The following is a 24,649-nucleotide window of genomic DNA, read 5'->3' on the forward strand; positions in this document are numbered from 1 at the left end:
ATAGACTGAAGAAAGTAATTTGAAACATTCTGCTCCAAGTAAGATACAGAGGGTAACTGACAGCAAAGGTAATACTCATCCGTATTCTCGTCAATATTTATATCGAAACTGCAGAAGTTTAAGCTGGTATGTTCAGTTAAGGACTATATAAGGAATATGATCCAATTCGCCAGCTTGTAAATATATTCAACGTGAAGATAGTTTTCACATTTTCCTTCACCTGTGACTTCAAACTAGTTCTGCCAAATACTGTTTGCAGTCAGTGATATAGACAGCCCTCCCTAGACTTAATGAACAACCTCATGTTGTTAACGTTCTTCAAAATGAAGAATCAGTGCTTACCATACTGAACATAGAGGTGATGAGGCTACCTGAACACTTAATATGCCCTCAATACACACATACACACACATGCATGCACACACACACACGCACAGACACCCCACAGAGAACCAATCACATATCTCAACCCTCCTTCCACATACATGGCTGTATACTACTCAGCTCTGTGGTACATATGGAGTAGTTACTATTACCATACCTATTGGACCTGGAATGCCTGGTGGACCAATTATTCCAGCAGGGCCTCTATCTCCTTTTGCACCTGGCGGTCCAGGAGGACCTTTAAAAAAATAAATAACAATTACTGATCATAGTTTTAAAGCAAAGGTAAAATAAATTTGTCATCTGTCAAGACAGTTACATGGGTAACTCCAAAGCCTTTTGTTCGCTGCATGGTTACACAGAACGAGCGAAACTGACCTTCCTGGATGGAAGCAGCATAGCCGGCCACTGAGGAGTGCAAAGAGATAGCCCTGAACTAGCCAGCCTGACTACGGATTAAACACTGATGTGTGCTGAGCACTGTGCTGGGTTCTCAGATCCTGGAGGCAGAGACAAGACACTAAGTCAATGATAGCACAAGTCCACATTAGTAATGTGTACCTACTGGGAATGAAACCCAGTGCCCCTAAAACTGAGCTCCCTTGCCGAGTTTATGATTAACCTCTCTAGCCAATATTTTATTCCCCTTCTTGTCTTACCCATGCTCCCCTCAGGATTGAGGAGCATCAAAGAAAAGGGGGATTTAAATCAAGCAGGATCTTCGGGGCCTACCCAGCCCAAGCCTCTCCAGGCCCCCTGTTTCTTGTGTGTAGAGAAAAGTCTTCAGCTTCCTGGGCCTTCCTTGAGCCCCAGTGAGCAGGCACAAGCAGTTAACAATGAGACAAGTGAGGGGGTGCAGACGGAAAGCACTAGTCCAGCAAGGCAGCTTCAAGTTCAGAGTCTGAGTTCCTCCCCAACAATACATGTAACGATCTGACACATATCTGAGTTGATCTGCAAACACCAAGCTGCTCACGGAGGTGGAGGATGGTGACTATGTGCAGACCACTAGTACAGAGACCCCAGATTCACTGGAACCAGAAGGCTGACAATTAAGTTTCTGGGAACATCTCCCTGTTACCTCACCACCAGGCAGATTTCACTCTATTAAGTTAGATGTTCTATGGAAAATGTACAGGTAGAGTCATGTGTGGTACGGTCAAAGGAAACAGAAATCCAGACAAAGTCAATAACCAAAAACCATGGTGTTGAAAATGATACCCTTGGGTATTTGTTAGAGAGACGCACATCAGCACGAGGAGCAGTGACTGAAAAGACTTGATTTGAGGAGGTAGGATTGGTGTGGACTTTGAAGAATGGGTAGAATGAGAAGAAAGAGAATTCTGGATAAGTGGGAGAGATGTGGGGAAAGACAGTAAAGTGAAAATTAGTAAAGGAATAACTTTTTGCATATAATATTAAGTAGAATCCCAAGATGGATATAGATGTTATAAAATAAGATGGAGGTTGCAGGGGAAATTTTGATTACTTGGCATGGCAATTATTAATACTACAGTGTCCCCCAGTACTGAGTCTGATCAACACTGATTAAGTCACATGAATTTTCTGTGTACAAGAAACAGATGGCACTATGTCCCTCTTCTTCATAGACTGCCACAGGACAAGTATTAATCTCTTCCTTTAAAGCAGAACACTTAGCAAATGTTTTTAATTCCAAGAGGAAGAAATGAACCTGGATATACCACAGAATAATTACATAGCAATGTTTTAAAAGAAGCATTTGTCAATTTTCATGGTTCAGCCACGTAGCTCCAGGACAATACACAGTTATAGTTAGCATCACTGGTTAAACAGCACTCATTTACAAATTGTAATCAGGTGGGGAGATGTAAGACCTGAAAAATTCTAAGAAGAGGCTACATAAATAAAGATAATCTCATGAGTAAGTATATTCTGTCCATTTTCTTTGCTTCTTTTGAAATACTTGTCCCTGCTTTTCTCCATTTTCCTGAACTGTTTCTGATTTTGCAAGGTCCAAATTGGGTTTTAGGACCTTCCTTCCCTGATAACTTAATTTTCCAAATATCCCTGGCACATTTTCCATTTCAATGGCACACTTTCCATTTCCCTTCATAAACACCGCTGGGCTGTAATGTTTTATTGCATTTTCATTACAATAATAACTCTACATATTATAGGAAAGGTGAAAGCCTAGACAAAATGAGGAAAATATAATTCATAATTCTATCATCTTAAGAGAGTAACCAGTAACATTTATATTTTCTATTTGTGTTGTGTATTTTTTTGCCTCTTTGCTTTTTTAAAAATATAATCATCATGTAAATTACATACCACTGGGCATTAAATAGCTGTAGTAACAACTAGCAGTTCTCCTAAGCTATAGCTTAATGTTGGAAACATATATTTAGGTATCTACAAGCGATGTCATGGTTCTATATCAATGGGAATCCACACATCTCCTATTCCTGCAGCAAGTACTTCTTCCCAACAAAAGGGTTTTAACCCCACAACTGTGAACATGGCTACAGTTCATTCATCTCTGCACAGTGACAACAGAGCAGGAAAGTAGGCCAGAAAGACTCAAATTTACAGCTTGAATTTTGCTGAGCAAATTGAAGGGAAGCAAATCTACAGTACTCTAGGATGGAATTTTGAAAAAAAGAGTGCATATGCAAAGACATTGATTCAGTGATTAGGTCCCTAAACCAAGTCAGACATTTCAGGAAAAACTATACAGTGTAAGACAAGAAACAAAGGACTCAGACTAGCTGTGGATTCTTAGCCTCTAAGATTAAGAGATTTCACCACTTCTTTAATAACTCAATATTAAAAAAACTAAGATCATGGTACCTCGTCCCATGATCCCAAAAGATCTCACGACTCCTTCCTCTGGATATTTGTAATAAATATATGCTCCAAAACCATTTGAAAACTATAGAATTTCCAATACCAAATTTCTATATGTATCAGTACATCTTAGTATATCATTTTCTGGATGAATGAGAAAATATTTTACCTTGGAATAAAGTGATATTTTTCAATGTCTGAGAATGTTCCCAATCCTTCAGCCTCAGATCATTAGTGATATTATTCAACAGTTTCACTTCTCCTTTTATTTCCTGTTCCAAATGCACTTGTTTTTCATCTAGAGACTTAATTTCTGCTGATGCATTGTACACCCGCTCCTCTAATTTACGCACCTCCTGTGAAACACAAGCCAACATCCGCAATTTCTGTCACACACACAATTATCAAACGTATAAGTTTAAGAAGCCCTACAAGTCAGATTTTTAAAAAATGGATAATATTACAATAATATTATGGAATAAGAATATGGAAATTAGAGAATAACTTTAAAACACTAATTCTTTGGTTTTGAAGCATTTCCTCTTTTAACTGAATGGCTTATTTCTACACTCTGCCAGAAAAAAAAAAAGGTTAAATATATATATATCTAAGACATGCTTCTATTCCTAAATATCTACATGTCAAAACGCTAAAACTAAAATTTAAAACTTGTCATATGGTTTTAAATTTATCTGAAGTTAAACTCTTTATACTGTACTTGAGTAATTCCAGTTCTATAAACTCAATAGATTTGTATATTTAATTGTTTTACAGCAATAGCAAAGCTTAATGTCATAATTCTCAGGGGTAATGAACATTAAGGATAGCTTTTCAGATTTGATAAAATCTCAACTGGCATATTAACAATATCTTATGTTCAGGTTTTTTGCTTCTGTATTTGAGATTTTATTATTTCATGTTGTCAAATGCACATACAGATTGTGGGCATTTACACACATGCACTCATGTCTGAAGACCACGAACACGAGAGACGGCATCATGCTCTGGGTTATGACTTTACTTTTCACTCAATGATATATTAAGAATATTTACCTATTAAAATATTTAGAAACTGCTTTATTTGCTATAATTTAGTAGAATTATATTGTGCATTTCATAATTTGATTCCCACTAATAAAGAGTTTTGAGCTGCACATAAATAATGCTGCAATGAACACAATTTTATACATATCTACATATTTCTACAAGCACTTTTATAACACAGTTTCCTGGAAGTAGATCTGATCAAAGGGACTAAATATAAAAATTTTTGTTCACCACTGCCATACCACCCTGTAAATACACAGGACCATTTAAAAAAAAAGTCTTACTTAATGTACCTGAATGCCTACTTTTTGCACTCAAACCCTGGGTATCATCAATGCATTTAATTTTTCAGAGTAAGAGTAGACATAAAATCTTGTTCAATTTTCTTTTCAAATTGTGATGAGGTTAAGTATCCAGTTGTAAAGTTTTTGACAATATATTTTTTTATTACCTTTCCTTTAAAGTCATTTCCTGGGTTTTCCTTTGGGAGCTAGGCTTTCTCTTTCCAGGGTACCTAACTTTCTCATCTATCTTGGTAGCATTTTCTATTTCTCTGTTCTACTTATCTTGTGTCCTTTGTCTTCAGGGTATGATTTATACTTTTCTAATGACTTCCATGTTTAATTGCTGATAAGATTCTCATTTCCCAGTTGCACAAAGAAATAAATCAGTGGTGTACTGTTCCTTAATCCAGGTATGAAAATAAAATTTCACCTCCCTTGACTGGACTGGACAAGTTTAAGTGAGAGGGTCAAAAGTGTCAACTAAAACCTTTGGAAAGAAATGCAAGTATACCCAGATCTGCCTGTACAAGAGCACTGCACTCAAACAGACGTCAGTTTTTACCACTCTGACTGTGCCTTCCCCTATCCAAAATCTTGTTCAAGATTAGGATGTCTCTACCCTCTGCTGCCTCCCTCCCTATTTAGCCTTTTCTGCACAATATGGTACATATATACATGAAATAATGAACATGATGTTTTGTAGAGCATAAGAACATGATAAATATGCTCGACATCATTGATGTGGCTGCAGATTGCTCCAGCTGTCAGGTAGTTCCTGATATCCCCAGAGAAAAGGTCAAGGGACTAGTTGGTGATTTTGCTCCGGGAGTCACCCATGTTTTTCATACCTAAAGCTGATGCTGCCTTTTTTCCCCTTCTTTGAAAACTCTATCCAGTGTTCATATTAACCACACTTAACTTGAAAGAGGTTTTATTGGGAGGAGAGAAAGTTCATTTGATATATCTTTACAAGTCCTGTATAGCAGGGTTCCCCAGCTAACAGGATCTAATGCCTGATGATCTGAGGTGGAACTGATGGAATAATAATAGAAATAAAGTGTACAATAAAAGTAAAAGTAAAGTGCACAATAAAAGGATCATCCTGAAACCAATTCCCACCACCTCCCATCCGAGGGAAAATTGTTTTCCACGAAATCGTCCCTGGAGCCAAAAAGGCTGGGGACTGCTCCTATACAGTAACCCCATACACTGTCCATCTACCACCAGCGGCTCTGCTAGAAACAAGCATTTAATTTTGCATTCTTACAATCCTTTCTATGTAAAACAGAGATGATAAATCCCACCTCTCTCTTTTATTTAGCCAATATTCTTCTTTCTTTCAAATTAATACCTGGTCTGTCCTTGATAAACATTATGCTGTTATTACTTATAAGCCTTTTATTCAAACAATTACTGATTGAGGCATTTTTTAAATTTACTTATTCCTACATTGGGCTAAAGATTCAAAGATGAATCCAGTTGTTTTAAGCGATAGGAACAAGATTGTAAATACTATTTTCAGTGAGCAAGCACGCATGCACGCGCACACACATACACACACACTAGCACTGACCTAGATTTCAAATCTCTACAAACGACTACTGTCTTACAAAAAACAGCTTTACAAAAATTAACCTTACAAGTTCCTCCTTTCCCTTGTACCACCATCTCTAATGCTGGGACCGCTTCCAAAACGAAAGTGCAATCTATTCCAATTCAATGATCGATTATTACCAGATTCCGACTGTTTCTATTACATATCATTTCTAGGCTTCCTGGTGGCTCAGATGATAAAGAATCTGCCTGCAATGTGGGAGACCTGGGTTCAATCCCTGGGTTGGGAAGATCCCCTGGAGAAGGGCATGGCGACCTACTCCAGTATTCTTGCCTGGAGAATCCCCATGGACAGAGGAGCCTGGAGGGCTACATTCCATGGGGTCACAAAGAGCCAGACATGACTGAGCAACTAAGCACACACACATGTATCACTTCAAACATGTTCAGCACTTCTACTATCTTCCAAATGGTTTCCAATTTGGTTTTAACTCTTCATTTATGTGAGTTCATGAAAGTGATGAAAATGGAAGTTGCTCAGTCGTGTCTCACTCTTTGTGATCCCATGGACTGAATTCTCCAGACTAGAATACTGGAATGGGTAATTGTTCCCTTCTCCAGGGGATATTCCCAACCCAGGGATCAAAACCAGGTCTCCTGCTTTGCAGGTGGATTCTTTACCACCTGAGCCAGTTCATAGATAATCCATAATCTCTGAGGACTTGGGAGCATTACCAATATCAAGTAAATTCTTATTCTTTCATTGTGTCCGTCTTCTTTTTCTTCTCACCCTGCCTCACTGCCCCTCTGATCTTCAGTTTAGTTCAGCTGCTCAGTCATATCCGACTACTTGTGACCCCATGAACTGCAGCACGCCAGGCTTCCCTGTCTATCACCAACTCCCGATTGAGTGATGCCATCCAATCATCTCATCCTCTGTTGTCCCCTTCTCCTCCTGCCTTCAATCTGTCCCAGCATCAGAGTCTTTTTCAATGAGTCGGCTCTTCGCATCAGGTGGCCAAAGTATTGGAGCTTCAGCTTCAGTCCTTCCAGTGAATATACAGGACTGATTTCCTTTAGGATGGACTGGTTGGATCTCCTTGCAGTCCAAGGGACTCTCAAGAGTCTTCTCCAACACCACAGTTCAAAAGCATCAATTCTTCAGTTCTCAGCTTTCTTTATGGTTCTACTCTCACATCCATACATGATTACTGGAAAAACCATAGCTTTGACTAGATGGACCTTTGTTGGCAAAGTAATGTCTCTGCTTTTTAATATGCTGTCTAGGTTGGCCATAACCTTCCTTCCAAGGAGTAAGTGTCTTTTAATTTCATGGCTGTAATCACCAACAGCAGTGATTTTGGAGCCCCCCAAAATAAAGTCTGACACTGTTTCCACTGTTTCCCCATCTACTTCCCATGAAGTGATGGGACCAGATGCCATGATCTTAGTTTTCTGAATGTTGAGTTTTAAGCCAACATTTTCACTCTCCTCTTTCATTTTCATCAAGAGGCTCTTTAGTTCCTCTTAGCTTTCTGCCATAAGGCTGGTGTTATCTGTATATTTTGTGGTTATTGGTATTTCTTCCGGCAATCTTGATTTCAGCTTGTGCTTCATCCAGCCCAGCGTTTCTCATGATGTACTCTGCATATAAGTTAAATAAGCAGGGTGACAATATACAGCATTGATGTACTCTGTTCTCAATTTTGAACCAGTCCATTGTTCCATGTCAAGTTCTAACTGTTGGCTCTTGACCTGCATACAGATTTCTCAGGAGGCACGTAAGATGGTCTGGTGTTCACATGTCTTTAAGAATTTTCCACAGTTTGTTGTTAGTCTATTCTCTAGTCAATAATTTAGTTGGTTTTCACATGATGTTAAAACTTTAGAGGCTTCTCTTTGCTCTCTATAAGGGACATCCATTTTAAAAAATCAAGACTGCATAACACTGTATCTATATAGAAAACAACCTCATTAATTAAGATGTGGTGTATTCAAGTAAAATATACTACAAAGATGGCAGCCTTACTGTTCTAATGGTGGAAATTTTACACATTTCACATTATGATCTCAGGGCTTAGATACCATGTAATATGAAGATTAATTTTTTCACACAAGTAATAAAGTTTTACCCATGAGCTTATTTTTTTCACAAATGGAACAATTATAATTACCTAACAACAAAAAATAATCCAATTCTGAACTAAACAACTTGCTTCTTAATTTCTTTCTCTTCAATACAAAGTAACCCAGAGGGTTGGCCACAGAGTAATTTAGACCAAAGCTGAGAAAAATTATGATCCATGGGTCATAGTCTATTTTTGTAAAGAAAGACTTATTGGATCACATTTTCACTCATTTGTCTACCTACTGTCTAGGACTGCTTTAGTGGTAGAATTGAGAAGTTGCAAAAGAGACCATGTGGTTCCCAAAGCCTAAGAGTTACATCTGGGCCTTTACAAAAAAACTTTGGCTGGCAAGTGGTCTAGATGTCTTGCTCTCTTGTGTTTGATCCTGTGATGGTAACAAGATGCTGATGCATTATTCAAACTCTAATTCTTTACTTACAGTTATCTCTACACATAAAAATTTAGCAATACTTCTTGGGAGTGACAAACTATTTTAAAATTTAGATTTTACAATTTACCCATGTAAATAAGGTTTTCATTCTTTTCATGATGGAGAAATTCTGGGTTTCTTTTAAAATTTGCAAAAACTGTGTCTATCTGTCCAAATATGCTGAGATAATCTACTAATTGTAATTGGTTTAGGGAATCTCAAGAGGCATTCTGAAAGTATTTATAAAATTAAAACATGCTAAGAGAGTCTATATTTGATGAAAAACGAACAAACTCCCCCTTCGGCTGGGAATTTGGAAGAGGCAGTAGGTAAATCCACTTGGAACTTTCTGGTGAGACTGCAAGAGAAATCAGGGTAAGCAGAATGACGTTAAAACAGGTTTTGCAACTTTTTCTCTGCCCTGGACTATCTAAGGAGATAGGTTACAGATGGATTCACTCAAAGCATATGACTTTCCAGTACAAAAACTCTTACCTCTTGTTGTTTAAATGCATTCTCTTGGACTCTGCCATTCAGTGTTTCAATACTGAGCTGCAAATCAAGTAATGTGGTGTTCAGACCTACTAATGACTTGGAGATATCACCTATGATATTCTCATGTCCCTGGATGGAGGAAAGTAAGGAATTTAGCTGGAAAAGAACATCATTAAATCTTTGATCAGTTGTTATGCTGAAATTTTGGAAATTCTTAGAATCTAGGAGATTGGCTTCATTATCTGAAAGATACTGGATTCTCTTTTCCATGTTGCTCATGCGTTCCATCACAACTTCTTGAAATCTCGTTTCATCTTCACTGCCATTTCCTTTGCCTTCCAGACTTGGAGATATATCTGCATTAACTGAACCAACTGTGCAATTCTTCATTTCTCGTTTCAGGAGCTGAGCTGCATATTTAAGTAAAAATAAACAGAGTCATGGCCTGTATCCTTAAATGCATCCACCGTTCCATTCCACATCACTTCATCCCATTCTAACATTCTGAATGCTATCCTAAACCAGATGTTTATTTTAAATATACAAAGTATGAACCAAGGTAGGCAGAGGGCTGAGAGGGAAACAGTCTCCTTTTCCCATTTTACATTAGAATTTATTCCACGTTTAAGTCATTCTTTCTGACTTGCTGCTTAGATGACTCTTCTGGGTCGTTGCATTTGGCTATGAGAGCAAGAGTAAATGTTACAGAATATGAAGTACACTGTATCCTGGTCCTCAGGTGTGCTGTTAGGATAAGATGAGATAATGCTTAACACAGTGTCTGAAGTAAACATGTTGAATATGTTAGCTATTATGAAGATAAATGATGATGTGACAAAAACAATATGTAGTAAAAGTAGAAATATTAGTGTTTTCCATTGTATGAATAAATTGTTGGCTCATCTTTCTGCTATCACTAAGCTACCAGAGAGTTATCACTTTCAGTTTCTGCAGATCTAATTTATTGTTGGTAGAGCAGGAAATTGGATAAAAAAGTTTTTTAACTTTAAAAGATACTGTTCTTTCAAGACTCCCCTTTACTTATTATAAAATACATATTTGTAGAGGAAAATTTAGAAAATCTGAGTAATGAAAATAATTTACCATTAATCTCATGGTGCAGACTTAAGTGCTAACATTTTACTATATGCGTATCAGATTTCTGATTCCACTATCATATTATTATTATACAATCAAGAGCTTATATACAATCTGGAAACTAGCTTTCAACTAGTATTCTATCATAAAGACCCTGGCATATCATTTAATACTGTTTTACAAAAATAATTTGAATAACTACACTATATTCTATATGTGGTTCTACCAAATTTAACAAAGCCCCTATATTCAGTTTGCTTCTATTTCTACTAATATATTCAACACTTCGATGAACCATCTTATGAGCAATTATTTCCTGAATAAAAAAATTCTACTAAATGGTGTTTGGGGCATAGGGAGCTGCGGATATATATTTCCAAATGGGCATATGTTCTCTAAACAAGCTAATTATCCTTCTGAAAGGATCTAGAGCAATATGTTTACAGTTTCAAAAATGAAAAGTATAAATATTACTTTTGCAGATAAAATAATACATAATTGTACACAATGAAGAAAATGTTAAGCACCATTTTATTCCTAGTTAATGATGGTTAAGATTTTATTGTTTCATCTCTCTCTATATATATATCTATATGATTTATACCTTTTATCTACGTATATATCAGTCTCTTATCCATATTAATTTGAATACTTAAGACTTTCCATATTTGACTATTATTGAACAGTAAAGAGTAATTTCATATGTTTTAAAGGTATATCTATATAAACAGCAATAACTGACCTGTCAATTTTCTTTAAAGTGATATGGCAATAGTTATTAGCTTTACAGGTTTTTGAGACTTAACTGAGGTAATACATGAAAAGTCCTGAATTCCACCCTGAGCTCAGGGTACCTGTTATACAAATGAGAGCTTGGTGTTTACATAGGAACAAGTTACCCAATTCTGGAATCTAGTCCCACTCCTTAGTTACTAGCTAGGTTACTCTGAGCAAGTTATTTTCTTCTCCTTAATTAGGCTTCCCCAAAGACCTAAAAGTAGTAACTATCTTACAGTGGTGCTGAGAATGAATGAGATAAGGCATGTAAATCCAGTAGCACACAGATGGCACATATGAAAACTACTCAAATTAAAATGCCTTATCTTTGAAAGTTATTATCTTAGTTACAGAGTCTTCACCACCATCACTTAAGAAAGGTGTTTGATGATAGCTGTCATTGTAGCTCTTATTAAGCATTAAACTACATATTCAATTAAATCACAATTAAAAAAACATATTATATATTCCTAGTTATATTCTCTTTAAAATTAGCTTATTTGAATTAATAAAATATGTGACTACGTTTTGATACAATCCACAACAGACAGAGGCCATATTGAGTGCACATTATTTTATCAATAATTTGGACAAAATAGTATATTCCTTAGTTGTATCTCGTAACATTTATTAAATTAAGCGAGAGAGCAAGTTTTGGATTGACGGCTTCATTTATGCATTTTCCAGTTCCATGATTTATTTATTGAGTACCTACTGTATATAAAGAACTGCTCAAGCAACTCTGGGAATAGAAAACTGACTGGGAATGGAATTTGACTTTAACAATCAGAAACCTAAACTAACAATATTTGCAAAATTATCTCTAAGTTAGCCCTTAAAATTTTTATTTTATGATGATTACTGCTTTTTCAGGTAGCAGTTAATAATACAGGCTCCAGATGAGAACTGCCTGGATTAGCCATTCTTGCTCTTTCTTTCGTAAACTGTGCCCTTGCGCAAATTAATCAGGCTATCATTTCACTGACTTATAAATGGGATACTACTCAGTTCAGTTCAGTTCAGTCGCTCAGTCATGTCCGACTCTCTGCGACCCCATGAACTGCAGCATGCCAGGCCTCTGTCCATCACCAACTCCCGGAGTCTACCCAAACCCATGTTCATCAAGTCGGTGATGCCATCCAACCATCTCATCCTCTGTCGTCTCCTTCTCCTCCCGCCCCCAATCCTACCCAGCATTAGGGTCTTTTCCAATGAGTCAACCCTTCGCATGAGGTGGCCAAAGTATTGGAGCTTCAGCTTCAACATCAGACCTTCCAATGAACACCCAGGATTGATCTCCTTTAGGATGGATTGATTGGATCTCCTTGCAGTCCAAGGGACTCTCAAGAGTCTTCTCCAACACCACAGTTCAAAAGCATCAATTCTGTGGCGCTCAGCTTTCTTCACTGTCCAACTCTCACATCCATACATGACCACTGGAAAAACCATAGCCTTGACTAGATGGACTTTTGTTGGCAAAATAATGTCTCTGCTTTTAAACATGCTATCTAGGTTGGCCATAACCTTCCTTCCAAGGAGTAAGCGTCTTTTAATTTCATGGCTGCAGTCACCATCAGCAGTGATTCTGGAGCCCAAAAAAGTAAAGTCTGACACTGTTTCCACTGTTTCCCCATCTATTTCCCATGGAGTGATGGGACCAGATGCCATGATCTTAGTTTTCTGAACGTTGAGCTTTAAGCCAACTTTTTCACTCTCCTCCTTCACCTTCATCAAGAGGCTCTTTAGTTCTTCTTCACTTTCTGCCATAAGGGTGGTGTCATCTGCATATCTGAGGTTATCGATATTTCTCCCGGCAATCTTGATTCCAGCTTGTGTTTCTTCCAGCCCAGCGTTTCTCATGATGTACTCTGCATATAAGTTAAATAAGCAGGGTGACAATATACAGCCTTGACGGACTCCTTTTCCTATTTGGAACCAGTCTGTTGTTCCATGCCCAGTTCTAACTGTTGCTTCCTGACCTGCATACAGGTTTCTCAAGAGACAGGTCAGATGGTCTGGTATTCCCATCTCTTTCAGAATTTTCCACAGTTTATTGTGATCCACACAGTCAAAGGCTTTGGCATAGTCAATAAAGCAGAAATAGATGTTTTTCTGGAACTCTCTTGCTTTTTCGATGATCCAGCGGATATTGGCAATTTGATCTTTGGTTCCTCTGCCTTTTCTAAAACCAGCTTGAACATCTGAAGTTCACGGTTCACGTATTGTTGAAGCCTGGCTTGGAGAATTTTGAGCATTACTTTGCTAGCGTGTGAGATGAGTGCAATTGTGCGGTAGTTTGAGCATTCTTTGGCATTGCCTTTCTTTGGGATTGGAACAAAAACTGACCTTTTCCAGTCCTGTGGCCACTGTTGAGTTTTCCTACTAGTCAGTGTTTAAATAATTAAATGAGCTGATATATGTAAAGTGCTCAGTTCTTTCCCTGGCACATAATGCACATTTGATACTTTTCATTTTCTAATTATTATTAATATTTTGATTAAATATCTGCATGCCCAATACTGATACAAGGGGGAGTTAATATTATGTAATATAAAAAATTGGGAGGAAGTTGGGTGCTCCATGAGAAAGATAGTATTTGTACTTTAATTTAATAGGCATATTGACTTAATTACTTAACCATATAAGTTTTACTTTCACTAGAAATGCTTTTTATTTCATATGGATAAAGCAAAACCTCTTCATAGTATAGAAAGGGAAGACCTGATTTGATAAAATGTCATGTGACCAAAGATTTTTCTTCAATACCAAGTTCAACATGAGCTGATAATAAAGGCTATTCTTTGCTTATAGATTTAAAAATGCAATATTGCTTGTTTTCCCAAATCTTGAATGAAATGTACTTTAATCCTTACTTTCTTTAAAACCATTTAACTATGATACAGATGATACAAATACGAGTATCATAAATCTAGGTATGGAATGCTAGAGTTCATATTTTCAAATGTTCATTTCTTTATCATCAGAGAGATGGCATTTTGTGACTTTTCTATCTTACATTTGAAAGGAGACAAATTTTATGACTTGTACAATAGGGAGAGAGTTATATTTGACCTTACAGATCACATATACTCTTCCATGTTGGCAATACTTTCTTCTACCAAAAATTTGTATTATTTTGAGCTCAAGGATCTTCAGTTTGTTAGCAATTTATATACACTAACCTTAGGCTTAACCTTATCTTATTCTTCAGAGACATTATTATATGTTGTTATACTGTAATAGAAATGTAGTAGCTTCTTGGAAAAAAGGTAGTTTGTGGAGAAGACTATAATTAAGAAATATTTTTCAGTACATAAGACACTTTAGTTTTCATGCCCAAAATTTTATTTCATCTACTGATTTATATTTGCCAAAACAGAATAATTTCTATCATTCCAGGGATATATTTTGTCTACATTTGAAATTTTTTTTATTATATAGAGTTAATGTATTGCATTTTAGCTTTCTTTTGGAAAAGTTCTGAGCTACAACTTACAGCTGTAAATGGATAGTCTGTTTATTATTCAAGTATGATAAACCCAGATCTAAATTCTGGTGAATTGGGGTGCAAATGTGAACTTGCAAGATTTGAATACTTTTAGATTTTGTCAGTCTTAATACTACATGCTATAGTTTAAGGAAACAAAACTATTTCAGGTCAATCATTGTCAACCCTAGAACAACTGTGTTGACTTGGTAGCATTTTCTAATAGCCCACCGATTTTGAAGCTGGTTAGAACCCTGATATTTTCAAACTTCAGTTCACATTGTGCATGGGCCGAGCAGAAAGAAGTTGCATTTCCCGAAGCTGGTTCTGCAGGCCATAGTTTACATAAAAGCAATGAAAGTGAGTCACTCAGTCGTGTCCAACTCTTTGTGGCCCCATGGACTATATACAATCCATGGAATTCTCTAGGCCAGAAAACTGGAGTGGGTAGTCATTCCCTTCTCCAGAGGATCTTCCCAACCCCAGGATTGAACCCAGGCCTTCCACACTGCAGGCAGATTCTTTACCTGCTGAGCCACCAGGGAAGCCCAAGAATACTTGAGTAGGTAGCCTATTCCTTCTCTAATGGATATTTCCAACCCAGGAATCAAACCAAGGTCTCCTTCATTACAGCTGGATACTTTACCAGCTGAACCACCAGGGAAGCCCCATAAAAGTGATGAAATTATGCAAATTCTAACTGGTTGATAGCTAATGATCCCAAACAGTGAGGCATCTTTCAGTTAAGCACTTCAAACTACTGATAAGCATATACATAAACAACACATAGATAACCCAGTTTATCAGGAAGTTGTTGTTTAATGACAGACACACCAGGTTCTTTTATTTAAATGGCTGTGGTTGGTTTGATTGGTTGATTGGTTGTTGCTGGCTTTTGTTTTTGAAGTCCAAAATAGTATTTGACTTTTACACATGGAAAATATTTTCCTGGCTAAAGTTACAACAAGTCTATTTTTTAGTGGCTAATCATATTTTGTTCTAAACACTTGATTGTACTGGGAGATGGTTGACCACAAAGGATAGGAGCCAAGAGTCATGGTAGGAACTTCAATTCCATCACTGAACAGTTTTCTTTTGTGGATGATGAGGGTAAGCATATGTCTGTCCAAGGGCAACTGTAAGGTATCTTAAGATAATCTGTGGAAAATGTATAGCACAGGGTATGAACATAGTAAATGCTCAAAAATGTTACCAAAATATTACAGTCATTGTAGCTTTCATTATCATTTCTTCCTTGGTAAAATTTTGGTTCTGTCTTGGAATATCCTTTTGACAGAGGAGGTATGGCCTTATATTAGGAGCATTTCCTTGTTAAGCTGATTAGTATGCACATAAAAACACACCTTCCTCCCAGCCTATCTCTTGTTCAAGAATATGTCTAGACATTTTGTCACTCCCAGAGAAAAAGGGAACTACAAGGCAAATAAATTCAAATGTCAATCAAATCCCTCAAAAATGGTCCTGAGGAAAATAATGTTTATAAATTTGCTTGAGTTACATGCAAGCTATTCACCCCTGTATAAACTCTTTAAATGTATCCCCAATTTAAGCCAAACTCTTCAAAACAAATATATATCTGAAAAACATCATGTAGGACCCAAGCAAAGTGTTCTATTTTTTGTTTGTTTGTTTGAAAGGATGCTATCAGTTTATATTTAGAGAGGTTTTAAATAAAACCCTCATGAAATATGTGACCATATAAAGGACAAATATTGCTGAGGGATAGGTCATTAGTTTCTGAGGTTTCCTCTGAAGACTTGTAGGGATATTTCTTTCTGCTCTCAATACTAGGAATGAAAGTATTTTTCCAGAACAACTGGCTTGTTTTTATATTTTAGGCATCGCTAATAGAAACAATCATATTTATATCTTCACATTTGCAACTAGAATGCTTACCATGAAATTTATGATGCATCATTAGAACTTCATAGGACTTCAGATGATAACACTGCTGAAATGGTCAATTCTTTCCACCTTACCTTTACATATTCATATTTTTATCTTAAAGTTCCATTTTCTATGCTACTTTTTAAAGTTTTTTTATGCAATAACTTTGCAGAAACTGTTTTTTTCATGAAATAAATTTGAGGAACACTTTTTGATCTGAAGTTCAAATTCTTACAAATTTGCCATATACCAAAGACTGAATGCTTCTTTCTGCTTCTGCAGTAAATAATTTACAAGATGAGTTGCTGAGTTTCAGAACTAGAGTACTGTACCTGCCACTATGCCAATGATGGGCACGAGAACTACAAACACAATGAGATAAAGGGTGATCAGTGCAGCTTTATAAGACTTCATCTTCTCTTGAAGAGTTGGGCCATTTTTAGGATCTAAAAAACAAAAGTCCAACCTTCTGTTAGAGAACTTACTCATCTTACTTAATTGAAACTTTTTAAAATCTCCAATTATACGGTTAGTATCAAACCTACTGGAATAAAAAAGGAACCAAGAAATAGGTTCTCATTTATTCAGCCGAAAGTAAAAGGACAGTCAAAAGGAGAAGTCAATACAGAAATCGCTGTGGACATTTGATTTATCCACTAACTAAACATCCAGGACAAAGTTACTATCTTCTCTGTACTTGTCTCATTGGATGCATTCATTGGTAAATTTTAATACTGATACCATACCAACACACATGCAAACATATATTTTATTCTTCTGTTTCACATGGGAATGTGAACTTTCTGGATGAAAATAAAGTTCCTCAAGCAACTATATATTAATAATTATATTTTTTTTCAGCTTTTAAGTGAGATAAAAACATTACTTTTGATGATAACTATGCAAATTTTCTTTTCTCATTCTACCTAAATAGTTTTGTATTTGGATGCCTCTTATGATTTGAATACAAGTTGGAAAAAAAGAAATAACAAAATTCACATTTTAATTAAACTTTGGAATGGATCAGTAAAGCCCATCCTCTGGATATTTCAGAATATACTAATATTTTAGTATTATTTCTTTATGTGAACCAGCAATTCATATGCTGAGATGCCACCTGTAGAAAAGTTAACTCGATATAGAGGGAATCTTACTGGCAGAAGATGTTTCTCTGGTTAAGTGAATAAACATCCATTAAAACATTCCTTCCTATGGCCATTGCTTTTGTTGTTTAGCAAAAAAGAAGGAAATTTTGTTTTCAGGTTGCAAATTGAAATGAAATTTTAGATACTGTTCAATAATGTTCTATGAGGAATTGAACAGAAAAAGGAGGAAAAAATTAGGTAAAGAAAATTACAAAATAAGGAAAAGGAGAAAAATGAAGGAAAAAAGAGAAGGAGCAGCCACAATACAAACAAGATGGGATATTCCATCTGTCAGGTGACTAAGATTGAGATCCAACCAGGCAGATAGAGTAAGTCTCATGACCATAATTTTACACAGTCTCACTAACTCCAAGGAGCACCCTCCCTTATTCCACTTACTGGGAGGAAGCAAAGCTGTCACTGAGCGAGCATCGAACCTCACAGACTCTGTACAGCTGTCAGTGTCCTCCTGCTGATCAGGAAAGTCATCCCACTGTGCCATACTTCTACCAAACACATGGAAAAACATGTTAATTACACACAGAATTGCTAGGGCCCTTTGGCATCATGTTTCACATCGAAATTTACAGTTAAAATCCAATTTTAGCCAGGGAACAAGTATAATTAATTGAATTTACACCTCTGTCATATATACCAACATATTATAACTACCCATGAATTTTCACTTTAACATTAAAAGACAGACTTACATGGAACCCACTCATGAATTTTCCCATGTACAAATGTACACCCGTGATTGTAGATATGTGTTTTTTTTTTTTAGAGTGAGAGGTAACTTTGCTCTCTTTAGCTAAAAAAAAAAAGGAAAAATTCCCAACTGGCAGAAAACAACTGTTTAGCTAAAAAGTGAAAAAGAATTTCCCTTAAAACAAGTAGTAGCCGAAAATTTGAAACAAATATTTCCTGTGATCTTTTATCATCTTTTGGCTTTATGAGCCAAATTTTCTTCTCCCAAGGCATCTGTTTATCCCTTTAGAAACAGAAAACAAGATAAGGAGCCACAGGAAAAACTTAGTTTTTATTTTCCTTTCCTCTCCCTTCTTTTCCTTTTTTTAAAAAAATTTCTTATATATTTTCCTTTCAAGGCTTCCCTCACTATATACATTGAAAGCACCTCAAATATGTGCTTGTACCTTTTAAAATACGATTGCAAAGAGCTGGACATGACTGAGCATACACACATGTTTTATGACCCAATCTATATCTATGTCTCTTTAAGATGCATCAGAATCATTTAAAAGGCTTACTTTAAAACAGACTGATGATCCCTACCTGCAAAATTTCTGGTATTTAGGGTAGGGATCAACAACTTGCAGGCTTTCCTGGTGGTTTAGGGGTAAAGAATCTGCCTGACAAGGCAAGAGACATGGGGTTCAATCCCCAATCAGGGAAGATCTCCTGGAGAAGGAAATGGTAATGCACTCTAGTATTCCTGCCTGGGAAATCCCATGGACAGAGGAGCCTGGCGGGTTAAAGTCCATGGGCTCGCAGAAGAGTTGGACACGACTTAGAGACTAAACAACAGCAACAATCTGCAATTCAGACAAGTTTTCTAGTGATGCTGCTGCTGCCAGTCTAAGAACCACAACTTTAAGAACATTTATCAAAAGAAATTGTATGACTTTTTCTTGGAAACAGTTCAGTTCATTTGATTGATAAGTTTAGCATAAAGCCAACATCTTCTGATCATTATTTATTTTCTCTAATGCTGAGTTATGCATTTAGCACAGCTGACGTTGCAACTGCATGCCCTGGCAGCTTCAGGACACTGAACTCTTATCTCCTCCAGAAAATGGACAATCATTCATATGCAAATGTTCATCCTGCTTCGGGAAGAGGTACTGAAAATAAGGATGTGGCAACTCCTGTCAATATATTTTTTAAAAAATATTTCCAAGGAGTTATTTTATTTTGCAGTTTGTACATACATCATTTTGTGAATCGGTTTTAGTGTTTTGTAAGTCCGGTCGATCTAACCAAGGAGTGTATTCTTTAAATGCTTCGGTCACTGTGGAGGAAGCTGGTAGAGGGGGAAGTTATAATGACATCCCCTTTTCTTAGGCAGAGGTGAAACTAAATAAACAATTATCGGGAACAGTGACTATTATAGGAAACCAAACTGATTAATTCAGACCCAGACTCTCCTGCCATTTCCCCCCTTTTTAATTCACTCTATTATTTGATTTGGATGACAGTTTTTTTACTTGCCATGGGAAACAAATCAAAAAGATAACTTTCAAAAATGAGATGACAATGAAACAGCTAAATTCTTTTTAAAACTACAGTTCAAAGCATTGGGACTCTGGCATAGCTTTTAACATTTGAACTCAGTTTATAAAGGATGGGCTCACAAAGACTACTTTTTTTTTTTTTTTGCTGCATCCTATGGCATGCAGGATCTTAGCTCTCTGACTTGGGTACAAACCTACATTCCCTGCATTGGAAGCCCAAAGTCTTAACAACTCGACAGCCGAGTAGACATTTAGGTACCCCTGCTATGCACTGGACAGAGGAGCCTGGTAGGCTGCAGTCCATAGGGTCGCTAAGACTGAGCGACTTCCCTTTCACTTTTACTTTCATGCATTGGGGAAGGAAATGGCAACCCACTCCAGTGTTCTTGCCTGGAGAATCCCAGGGACGGCAGAGCCTGGTGGGCTGCCGTCTATGGGGTCACACAGAGTCGGACACGACTGAAGCGACTTAGCAGCAGCAGCAGCAGCAGCTCTGCACCTAGAAATATTTTCCTGTCAGTCTGCTCACAGGTCCCTTCTCAATGTGTTTGACTCTGGTTCTGATCTCAATAGCTGAGATATTATGACTCCATTTGCACTTACATACAAGGAAACATCCTTATATTACTCAGTCTTCTAGATGGGAATATCTTTGTAAAAAATATTTTTGCAAAATTTTACATCTGATAAATCTCACTAGACTGTGAGCTACAGAAGAGGTGGGACCATGTCTAGTTTTGTTCAATATTATATAGCCAGAGCCTAAAGCAATCTGGAGTATAGACTACACTTAGTATATACTTGTTGAATATTTGCGCACTACTACACAGACTAAGTTCAGTTTTGGTTTTCTTTAGGCCTCTACACTTTGATCTATCTTTTATGGGCTTTAGATGATAATATACATCTTTTAGATTACTGGATTTCGAACTATGATTTCTTTGGGTAGATTTAAAATCTTTGAAAAAGAAAACCCTCTAATAAATGTCTACAAGTGGGTTAGACTAAATGACCATATGTGGACTACAGAGGTACAGAGAGCTGAAAGTGAGATGAACACTAAAGTCTGTTGAGTGGAGTGGTGAATGAAAAATAATCCCCTCTGGTTACTCTGGTGAACCATGAGTTCGTTTGTTCTCTGGAGTGGTTTATAACAAGAGTTGGTTAATCATGAAATATAGTTTTTTGCATTGAAAAAAAAGATGAAATTAATCATAGATGATGCTGCCATAAGATTGCTGGCATTTTATATTACTACTTTCTTTTGTTCTCAGTCTCCAAATTTGTCCTACCCAGCTCAGATTTCATGTCTCAGGATTATATATATATATATATATATAATATATATATATATATATATATATATATATAATACAGCTAGCTACAATAGGGTACTTTCCACATCAACCTAACTTTTCTTCTTTCAGGGTTTCTGATGTTGGCATGCCACCCATTTATATCATCTGTTTGTTATTACAGTCCTGGGCTAATTTAATAGCTCCCAATAGGTCTCTCCAGCTTCCCTGAAAGCTCAGTTGGTAACGAATCCACCTGCAATGCAGGAGACTCCAGTTCAATTCCCGGGTTGGGAAGATCCAGTATTCTTGGGCTTCCCTGGTGGCTCAACTGGTAAAGAATCTGCCTACAATGTGGGAGACCTCAGTTTGATGCCTGGGTTGGGAAGATCCCCTGGAGAAGGGAAAGGCTACCCACTCCAGTATCCTGGCTTGGAGAATTGCACGAACTGTATAGTTCATGGGGTCGCAGAGAGTCAGACACGACTGAGTGACTTTCACTTTCACTTTTTCATAGGTCTCCCAGCTTCATGTTAATCCTTCCATTTTATTTTCCACACAGCTTCTAGAATGGTCCTCTTCAAAAGTAAGTCAGATTGACATCATGACCAAGTGGGCTTCATCCCAGGGATGCGAGGATTCTTCAATATTTGCAAATCAATCAGTGTGATGCACCACATTAACAAATTGAAAGATAAAAACCATATGATTATCTCAATAGAGGCAAAGAAAGCCTTTGACAAAATTCAACATCCATTTATGATAAAAACCCTCCAGAAAGCAGGCGTAGACGGAACATACCTCAACATAATAAAAGCCATATATGATAAACCCACAGCAAACATTATCCTCAATGGTAAAAAATTGAAAGCATTCTCCCTAAAGTCAGGAACAAGACAAGGGTACCCACTCTCACCACTACTATTCAACATAGTTTTGGAAGTATTAGCCACAGCAATCAGAGAAGAAAAAGAAACAAAAGGAATCCAGATTGGAAAAGAAGACGTAAAACTCACACTGTTTGCAGATAACAAGACCCTCTACATAGAAAACCCTAAAGACACACCAGAAAATTACTAGAGCTAATCAATGAATATAGTAAAGTTGCAGGATATAAAATCAACACACAGAAATCCCTTGCATTCCTATATACTAACAATGAAAAAACAGAAAGAGAAATTAAGGAAACAATTCCATCCACCATTGAAATGAAAAGAATAAAATACTTAGGAATAGATCTATCTAAAGAAACAAAAGACCTATATAATAGAAAACTATAAAACACTGATGAAAGAAATCAGATGACACAAATAGATGGAGAAATATACCATGTTCATGGATCAGAAGAATGAACATAGTGAAAATGAGTACACTACCCAAAGCAATCTATAGATTCAATGCAATCCCTATCAAGCTACCAATGGTATTTTTCAGAGAACTAGAACAAATAATTTCACAATTTGTATGGAAATACAAAAAAACCTCAAATAGCCAAAGCAATCTTGAGAATGAAGAATGGAACTGGAGGAACCAACCTGACTTCAGACTATACTACAAAGCCACAGTCATCAAGACAGTATGGTACTGGCACAAAGACAGAAATATAGATCAATGGAACAAAATAGAAAGCCCAGAGATAAAGCCACACACCTATGGACACCTTATCTCTGATAAAGGAGGCAAGAATATACAATGGAGAAAAGATAATCTCTTTAACAAGTGGTGCTGGGAAAACTGGTCAACCACAGTGGTTGTAAAAGAATGAAACTAGAACACTTTCTAACACCATACACAAAAATAAACTCAAAATGGATTAAAGATCTAAACGTAAGACCAGAAATTATAAAACTCCTAGAGGAAAACGTAGGCAAAACACTCTCTGACATAAATCACAGCAGGATCCTCTATGCCCACTTCCCAGAATATTGGAAATAAAAGCAAAAATAAACAAATGGGACCTAATTAAACTTAAAAGTTTTTGCACAACGAAGAAAACTATAAGCAAGGTGAAAAGACAGCCTTCAGAATGGGAGAAAATAATAGCAAATAAAGCAACTGACAAAGAATTAATCTCAAAAATATATAAGCAGCTCTTGCAGCTCAATTCCAGAAAAATAAATGACCCAATCAAAAAATGGGCCAAAGAACTAAACACACATTTCTCCAAAGAAGATATACAGATGGCTAAAAAACACATGAAAAGATGCTCAACATCACTCATTATCAGAGAAATGCACATGAAAACCACAATCAGGTACCATCTCATGCCGGTCAGAACGGCTGCTATCAAGAAGTCTACAAACAATAAGTGTTTGTTGGAGAGGGTGTGGAGAAAAGGGAACCCTCTTACACTGTTGGTGGGAATGCAAACTAGTACAGCCACTATGGAGAACAGTGTGGAGATTCCTTAAAAAATTGGAAATAGAACTGCCATAGGACCCAGCAATCCCACTGCTGGGCATACACACTGAGGAAACCAGAATTGAGAGAGACACATGTACCCCAATGTTCATTGCAGCACTGTTTACAATAGCTAGGACATGGAAGCAACCTAGATGTCCATCAGCAGACAAATGGATAAGAAAGCTGTGGTACATATACACAATGGAATATTACTCAACTATTAAAAAGAATGCATTTGAATCTGTTCTAATGAGGTGGATGAAACTGTTCCCTATTATACAGAGTGAAGTAAGTCAGAAAGGAAAATACCAATACAGTATATTAATGCATATATATGAAATTTAGAAAGATGGTAATGATGATCCTATGTGCAAGACAGCAAAAGAGAACCAGATGTAAAGAATAGAGTTATGGACTCTGTGGGAGAAGGCAAGGGTGGGATGATTTGAGAGAATAGCATTGAAACATGTATATTACCATATGTGAAATAGATCGTCAGTCCAGGTTCAATGCATGAGACAGGGTGCTCAGGGCTGGTGCACTGGGATGACCCTGAGGGATGGGATGGGGAGGGAGGTGGGAGGGGGCTTCAGGATGGGGACACATGCACACCTATGGCTGATTCATGTCAATGTATGGCAAAACAAATACAATATTGTAAAGTAATTAGCCTCCAATTAAAATAAATTGATTAATTTTTTAATAAAGTAAGTCAGATTGTATCACTCTGCTCAAATCCTATAAATACCTTCCCATCTCACTCACTCAGACAGGCTTTTCTCCAGCATCAGATCTGAAATGGCAACCTACCTCTTTCACTTCCTCTTCTCCTTCTTGCCTTGATCCGCCTTCGACCCCCAACTTATCACCATACAACATGAAATACATTTCCCTTATTTATCTTGTCTATTGTTTGTTTCTTCTCACTCAAGTTAGATTCATGATTCAGGGGTTTTTATCTCTTTGGTTCAATGAATAGAGAGTCCCTGTCACTTAGTAGGTGTTCATCATGTACATAAGAACATTAGGAGAAATTCCACAAACAAAAGAAAGGCAAAATAGTTTGCAAGATGACTGGATTTTATACCTCGAGTCATGCTTCAAGGAAAGTTTGCATTAGTGAAATGCAGAA

The 24,649-nt window shown here is 36.9% G+C and overlaps 1 protein-coding gene across 21 annotated transcripts in view; it reads right to left on the reverse strand.

Annotated features, from left to right (window-relative positions):
• MSR1 (macrophage scavenger receptor 1) overlaps positions 1 to 24,649 on the reverse strand; it is a 681,840-nt gene that overhangs the window by 49,683 nt on the left and 607,508 nt on the right. For 19 of the 21 annotated variants that reach the window (XM_081521514.1, XM_081521505.1, XM_081521507.1 and 16 more), the window contains 5 exons: positions 17,967 to 18,073; positions 16,755 to 16,868; positions 9,153 to 9,562; positions 3,383 to 3,569; positions 542 to 622 (listed from right to left, as the gene is read on the reverse strand). In XM_081521514.1, the coding sequence (XP_081377640.1) occupies positions 542 to 622; positions 3,383 to 3,569; positions 9,153 to 9,562; positions 16,755 to 16,868; positions 17,967 to 18,069 (895 nt within the window). In that variant the 5' untranslated portion in view covers positions 18,070 to 18,073. Of the gene's footprint in view, positions 1 to 541; positions 623 to 3,382; positions 3,570 to 9,152; positions 9,563 to 16,754; positions 16,869 to 17,966; positions 18,074 to 18,860; positions 18,987 to 23,994; positions 24,070 to 24,649 lie in introns of all 21 variants that reach the window. The other 2 variants (XM_081521511.1, XM_081521515.1) reach the window with 2 other exon arrangements.

The sequence above is a fragment of the Giraffa tippelskirchi genome, chromosome 8 (genome assembly GCF_054371585.1).
Source record: "Giraffa tippelskirchi isolate mGirTip1 chromosome 8, T2T-mGirTip1v1.2.pri, whole genome shotgun sequence".
Lineage (NCBI taxonomy): Eukaryota > Metazoa > Chordata > Mammalia > Artiodactyla > Giraffidae > Giraffa > Giraffa tippelskirchi.